This window comes from Triticum dicoccoides, chromosome 1B (assembly GCF_002162155.2).
Source record: "Triticum dicoccoides isolate Atlit2015 ecotype Zavitan chromosome 1B, WEW_v2.0, whole genome shotgun sequence".
Taxonomy (NCBI): domain Eukaryota; kingdom Viridiplantae; phylum Streptophyta; class Magnoliopsida; order Poales; family Poaceae; genus Triticum; species Triticum dicoccoides.
Genome location: NC_041381.1, coordinates 312,604,750 through 312,612,477, shown reverse-complemented (window position 1 = coordinate 312,612,477; position 7,728 = coordinate 312,604,750). Strand labels below are relative to the sequence as shown.

General features: G+C 46.1%; 1 protein-coding gene across 1 annotated transcript; it reads right to left on the bottom strand.

Moving 5' to 3' along the window:
- Positions 1–1,141: 1,141 nt before the first annotated feature.
- LOC119332397 lies at positions 1,142–6,895 on the bottom strand (the record flags this gene model as incomplete). The annotated part of the gene is made up of 9 exons (XM_037605581.1): positions 1,142–1,454; positions 1,541–1,592; positions 2,174–2,281; positions 2,831–2,974; positions 3,070–3,162; positions 6,058–6,147; positions 6,293–6,355; positions 6,426–6,557; positions 6,737–6,895. Coding segments are annotated over 9 exons (879 nt in total), but the record flags the coding sequence as incomplete, so codon positions are not given.
- Between the last annotated feature and the right edge of the window lie 833 nt (positions 6,896–7,728).

The following is a 7,728-nucleotide window of genomic DNA, read 5'->3' as shown; positions in this document are numbered from 1 at the left end:
CAGAAGGTGGGGGCTGGGGATGAGGAGCTCCCTGAGGCCTGTCGGGAAGACGGTCGGAGGAGCGGTCGCCGCGATCGCCAGTGGAGCGGCCACCCGCACCGGAGGGGCCGCCTGATGAGCTGGGACCGGCGATGGTGAAGGCGGAGGCGCTCTCCTCGGCCGCGCGCTGCGCCTGAGACTCCTCGGCCAAGACCACGCGAGAGAGAACCGTGTCGAAGGGAAGACTCTGGTCACCGAGGACGACCCGAATGGTTTCGAGCCGTTTGTCGAGGCCGTGAAGAAACTGAGTGGTGAGATCAGTCTCGGTGACGGCGTGGTCGATGTCAGCGAGGCCGTCAGTGAGGAGCTCCATGCGACGCGCATATTCGGAGACCGAGAGGTCGCCCTGCTTGAGATTTCGGTATTGGCGGTTGAGGATCATGTAGCGGGCGGCGCGGTTGGCAAGGAAGTAATCCTTGATCTTGTGCCAGAGAGCGAACGTGGTCGTGGCACCGACGACATGGTCGCACATGGTGTCGGAGAGGGTGGCGTAAATTCACAGAACCACATGGGCGTCCAGCTCAAGGTATTGGGAGGTGGCATTGGGCGGAGGGGGGTGCTCGATGAGATAGGTGACGCCATAGCGGAGAAGAACCATGAGAAAGAAGGTCTTCCACTTGTGGTAATTGTGATCTGCTGGGTTGAGGAGGAACTTGATGTGGTTGGTGATGTGGTCGTGGAAGATGGAGGGGCTAGGAGCAAGGGGAGCCGGCATAGGCAAGGGAGTGGTGCCGGCGGTGAACAGAGGGGCAAATTGGGTGCCAGATGCGGCAGATGATCCGCTGAAGAGAGACGGGGTGGTACCGAAGGAGAAGGCCGGCGAGGATGCGGGGGAGGTAGCCGCGGAGGAGTCGGCAGCAGGCGCCGTGGAGGAGTAGGAGAGGGAGCTGGGCGAGGTGCCGCCGGAGGAGAACGGAGGAGGGCCGGCCATGGGTGTTCCTGGAGTCTGATACCAAGTTGGAGTGAATTACTCTTGATTCAATGACTAGGATCAGTTACAATGGTACATCATATACAGGAGGGAGCCCTTGAGAGGCGGCACGCAGGCCAGGGCGGCTGTTACAGATCCTAGAATGTAGGGTTTTACACAAGTGCACATGTATATACATAAAACTGTCTAACATTAAAGGCCATCGAGTGGAAGTTTACGGCAAGAAAGCTACCTGATTGTCCAAAAGAGGCCCAACCAGTAATAAGCAACAAGGAGAAGCACAGTGCATCACATTCAAATGCAGACAGAGAACCAGGTTCAAATACAAGAAAATGGACACAGATAACCACTCCAACACAGACTACTGTTAACTTCTTTTTAGGGTAAGACTACTGTTAACTAAATACATAGACTAGTTATAGTCGGACAAGGCTACTGTCACAAGCTCAGAAGCCGTCGCCACGCTCCTCAGAAACCGCGCCGCCTGTGGTGTGTAGTTTGTTCAAGCCATCAAGGTTAAATGATTAAGCACATGAAATGCGAAGAAAATATGGGGTGAACATATCGTACTTGCGAGGGTGATGGCTATGTTTGCCTGGCGATCCGCCTCAGAGTTCCATTCCTTGCATTCAGAAAATGGACAGAGATCAGCAAAGCCAAACAGAGGGAGTATTATCTTGCATTGTCAAGGCACTGTTATGCTGTAAATTGAATTTGCTCTTCCACATGGAAAGTATAAGAACAGGACGATGCATTGGTGTGGATGCAAAACCGAAGAGAAAATAATGTACTGGTTTCGGTTCATTCAGAAGTTTAGGAAGGTGCCCACAATCCGCTGTATGTGACTATGAATCAAATAGGAGTAAACTAGTACTTCCATCTTACTTTATATTTCCCCGCAAAGAGTATTAGCAATTTCATCTTGACAGGTAACAGAATAAAGAATGCCTCTCCAAGGCACCCTTTGTCACGCAAACCCTTGCCTGCAAGTCTAACGCTAACAACACAATCTTTCTCAAACGTACAGTTACCAATGCCAATAAGTGCCCATGACTTAACATCAAGTACTAAGGTTCCTCTTTAGGAAGTGCTAAGAAAATAATGTGGCCTCGCTATGCATGCCTATATATCAAATTACCAAACCAACAGCACGCTGGAATTATTAGGACACCAATAGACCGAGAGGAATAGAATGTACAATACCCGTCGCACATGGTGGACCTCAAAAGAGATGAAGTTCTCTTGAAGTTTTCTCACTTCTTTGCACAGTTCCATCATATTCTCTTTCTTTGCTTGCCATGTACCTTTCACCTGTTTAAGAAATATGAGAAGGCTGTCGAAAGAAAAAATATATTTTCTACTCTCCACATCATCTTTCTTTGCCCCATGATTTCGATAGAAATTTTTAACATCGTTTGTAAAATGACATTTGTCCTGTTTATCCTCCTTTACTCTAGTTTACACTTTCAATAGTTGTGCAGTGAAGTTCTCAAAGAAAATGCACAATGATTACAAGAACAGTTCCAGGTTTTAAGGTGCTGATATGCACGTTGCAGGTTTCAGAGTAAATGAAGTGCTACAAGAATAAGAAAAATGCTACAGACATCCTGAGTGTTTCTGATTAATGTTTTCCTACATACCATTAAATATGGGAATATTGATTCCTAGTTGCCTGTAGAATAATGCACAAGTAAAACTAAGATTTGTATGACTTTTGCTCTCTTTTTCCAGTTGTCTCTCACTGTTTCAGTTAGCCGCATGACTTGCGATTTAGATAAGCATGAAAATGCAGAGTTGCCAGACAACCATAAAATGTGGGCAACTTGATCACTGATAAAAAAGAAGCTCATAAGCATGTACCTGATAACAGACTAGTTGAGAGTCACCATATACTTTGATTCTCTTGAATCCAAGCCTGATGGCATATTTCAGTCCTAAGATAAGGCCCCGGTACTCGGCAACATTATTGGTAACAACACCAAGACCCTCACGAAGTCGAGATATCTTCAAGGATATGTCAGGACATGAAGTCAAGGGATAGATCGACAGACCAAAACTGCAAAGGATAAACTCTGAAGTACATTAAATATTTACTGTACCACTCTCCCGTCTTCAGTCATAAGTACAGCTCCAGCACCTGATTTTCCTGGGTTTCCTTTTGAAGCACCATCGAAGTGAACCACACATACCATCTGATGACCAGAAAAGTGCAGAACTTGTATAAATTCAACATGAAAATATAGCATGCGCTGATGGCCAGCTGAGGCAAGCTTCGTGCAAGAGAAGTACGTAACCACACAACCATCAAAGTTCTATTGTTTCAATATTTTGGCTGCAACAGTTATAAGGCTAGGTGCAAGTCTTTAGGTGCAGGAAATGAATATACTTGAAACACCTATTATGGGCAGATAGTCTTAATTGAATAGACTATACAATATTAATACACCCGCTTTGACTAAACAAAGTATAGCAGCCAAGAGATACAACAAATAAGCGCACTTGAAAAGTACCTCATAATTTAGTGGCCTGATGTGAGCAGGTTATAAATATACAAGCTTTCCGTAAATGATCATGCAAAAATACATCTGGATAAAGTTTTCCATTTTAATCAGAACATGTTCGTGAATGGAATTGAGTTAGTGCCAGAACAGTTTCGTAACTGAAGACCTATTTGGTTGATTTTGTGGCAAAAAAAAATAGTGATGCTAAGTCAGAATCTTGATTCAAGTCATACAATCCTACATTGTAAGACCTATTGATTGGATCAACCTAATCCTACGTAACACAAAAATTTGTAGGATCGTTGACTCTATATGTCCTCTTTAGTGTAACATCTTACTTCTTATCAAATGATAATTTTGGTGGCGCTGCTAGAAGGAGGGCACAAGAGGGCCGGCCGGGGGCCTTTTGCTCACGGCCAGGCAAGAGGGAAGGGATTTCCTTCTTAATTCTTGCTTGATTAGATTGATACATCTCCTCTCTTTATATAGAGAGGTTTACTTGACTCCCAAGCAAGCGACCCTTATCTCTAATTAACCCTAAGACTAACGGGCTATACCGCCAGCCCAGGCCCATTAGGACCATTACGTACTCTAACACTACACCCCACCTGGACATGCAGCTTGTCCTCGAGCTGCAGCCTAACCAACTTATAACCATGACTCGACGCAACACAAACCTAACACCTAAAAACCAGCCTTTTACATCTCGGCTTGTTTTATTACTCTCAACCTGAAATGGACTGGGATGCTTTAATTTGGACCCCTTAACAAAAAGTGGACACCATCCGCACGTCGGACATGCACGTGTACAGCCACCTAGATCCCATGGACACCATCTGGACAAAAGGAGTGCATGTGTATGGCCACCTGGAAGTGGTCGCAAGAGCGACCAGCAGAGCCACCCTAGCGGCGGCCAGCGGCGTAATGCAGTGGTGCTACGCGGTGCGCTCCTGTCGATGACACCATGCCTTCTCCCCGCCGGACGGCTGTTGGTCTGGACCGCACAAAGAAGAGTGGACGGCTTGCGATGGAGAATGACAAGGAGGGGTGTGCCCCCCCAACCGCCGATGTCGTAGACTTTGAGGTCGCTGCCCGCGGGGAAAACAGCATGGCCGCCGCCCGTGGGGGAAACCGCATGCCCAAGATCCCCAACGCAGCGGACGAGATCGAGGTCCTTTGCGCAGCGAAAGGCAACTTGGAGGAGCGGCAGTTGCAGACCACGCATCTCCCGCACACGCCGACGCGCTAGGAGGCCGCGCGCAGCAGCCTGTAGCCTCACCGCCGCCGACACGTGGCGGGTAGCGATCCAAGACGGAAGCGGTGACGGCGACGGAGGAAACTTGATCTGCTGGATGGGGACGCCCTAGGACGGCGGTGCTGATGGGAACGAGGTCGTCGCAGTCCCGTAGTAGGGCATCCCATACTGGTACGAGATGACCAGCGCCGTGGTCGCGGTCGAGGGCGGCGGCGGCGGGGGTAGCTGCTGTTGGTGTGGCGGCGGAGGAGGTGACTGCTGGGGATGCGGCTGGGGCGCATAGGGCCCGACGAGGAAGGCCCTGATGCCCGCCACGGCCTGCCGTAATTCCAGGATTGCGGCTGTCATCTGCTCTGGGGTGAGGACGAGGGCGGACGACGCCGGGGCAGAGGGTGCAATCGCCCCTGAGGACGCCAACACGCCCAATGCCGGCGCGCCTGTTGTGTGGGGCAGCAGCGCCGATGAAGACGCTGGTGGCGGCGGGTAGGTGTGCGGCGGCGGCGGGTGGGAAGAACTCGGTGGAGGGCTGGACATGATCGAACCCGGGAAGGCTGATACCATATTGTTATGGTGCTGCTAGAAGGAGGGCGCGAGAGGGCCGGCCGGCCGGGGCCTTTTGCTAGAAGGAGGGCGCGAAAGTCCCCGGCCGGGCAAGAGGGAAGGGATTTCCTTCTTAAGTCTTGCTTGATTAGATTGATACATCTCCTCTCTTTATATAGAGAGGTTTACTTGACTCCCAAGCAAGGCTTACTTGACCCCTAAGCAAGCGACCCTTATCTCTAATTAACCCTAAGACTAACGGGCTATACCGCCAACCCAGGCCCATTAGGCCCATTACGTACTCTAACATGAACCAAGCTGGTGGCTTTATTTATAAAGCGGGGTGAAAGCCTATTTCGATTTTCGGGAGATAATTATGGCGAACCTTTTTTTCTGCGTATCCATTATAATATGTATAAATAATAAATGATCTTTAGCATCCACTACATTTTCGAAAATTTAAGTTGTAAGTATAATTCCTATAGTTGACTACAGATGTTTAAAGTGTTTATTTTGTAGAATCTGGTTTGATCCTGATTCTACACTGAGGCTATATTGCGCTATCCTGCCGATGAACATCTTATCTAATTCAGCATCGTGAGTCTAACAAGCCAATTACAAATATTTACCATTGAAGCATATTAGATATTTCAAAATTGAAACTATGTATGCTTAGCTTCTTTGATATTGGACCTACTAGACAGAAATTAAATGCATAGATCACTTCCTACAGCATCTCAAACAGATTGGAAAACTTATAAGCGATCAATCCAAACATGACCAAACATTACGTATTGTTTTGAGACAGGTTGTGCATCAAAAGCTCCAGTGTGGTTAAGGTTATTTGGCGAGGAATAACTGGAGGACCTTGGTTTGGCTTCCTGCAATATAAGCCCATCATATAAAAATAAATATCAATAGTTCCATATTAGACAAGTGCTTGCAATTATATTTAAAAAGGGGAAATATATGCTAGAAGCGCATAATTTACGTGATGTATATTCTTAGTCGTGGCATAGTACATACCTGCCCGCTAAATGCATGCTCCTGAACTGAGTAACCTTGAGTTTGACCAGATCCAGCGACACTCTGTAATAACACAATATGACGTAATTGATGATATTATGAGTGGTTGGCTGCTTGCAATAGCAGAACTTACATAATTCAGATCCACAGGTTTTGTCCCAGGCTCATATTTCATATCATTATGGATGCCAGGTTGATATCTTATATCACTGCCGAGGGTGGACAGATTTGGAGCTCGTTGATTTGAACTAGTAGCAGTTACCTCCTATAAAGAAAAAAATATGATAATAATGCATCAAATATACCAGCTGTACTAGGTCAAAAACAAGAAAATAACTCATCATACAAGCTTTTGACCTCATACCTCATAGTCACTATTTTCAGATTATAATATGTCATCTGATTATGGAAAAACGAATTCAAGTGCAATTATTAGCAGTTTACCTGGAAAGTGCAGGGCACAAGGGCACCCAATAAATCTTCCCTAAGTTCAGCTGCACTGATTGTATACGAAGCATTGATTAGTCCACGTGAAGAGAAGTATTCTGCCTTTTCTTTGCTCCAGCAGTAACCCTTGTAGGCACTTGCAGCAGGACCAGATACATTTCAAAAACAAAACCAAAATGTGAGAAGATACGCCTTTGCTCGTAAGAATATCGGAATGGTGGTAAGCTGGTGAATGGTTCATCTTCCATCCCACCTTGTTTTCGAGGTTCATATACTATGATCATTTTATAGTTTTGCTATCTGCAGATTCCAAGTTATTTTCATAGTAAACATGAAGAACACAAAAAATATCTTATACATCAGCATAGTGGTAAAGTGCAAGCAAGTTAACTGAAAATTCTTCATATAGCATCACATACCGAAGAGCAAATTTGCGCCTGGCAATCATTTAAAGTTTCATAAACAGCAACCATGTCCCCTTTCTTGACAACATAATAGTCACTGCCTTCTTCCATAGGACTGCCAAAAGAAGAAGAATAAATCAAGCAATCCTCCAAGGCACAAAATGTTATCGTGTAGAAATCTAATTATAAGATACATTACACAAGCAAAAATGTTTTCCAGTTGTTGGTTACCATACTCAATCTATGCCATATAAAGGCATTTATAGCTCTATATCCTAAAATGTGAACAATGTATAGCCTATGTCTCAAAATTCTGAAAAAAAAAACGAATGGTGCTTTCTAGTTTGTATAAACTACAAAAAAGCACCTAAAATAACCAACTTATGCAAGATTAACTCAAATCCCTAAGGAAACAACGAATGGATTGCAGAATCGCTAATGGAGAAGGTGCCCTAACTTCCACCAGACTATGGCGATGCTACTCCATGGCTCTGTATTTTCCAAGGGGGCGACTTCACGCGGGGCATGTGTGTGGGTTCAGTCGAAGCCCCCAAATCTTACTGGAAAATAGGGCAGATGCAGCAA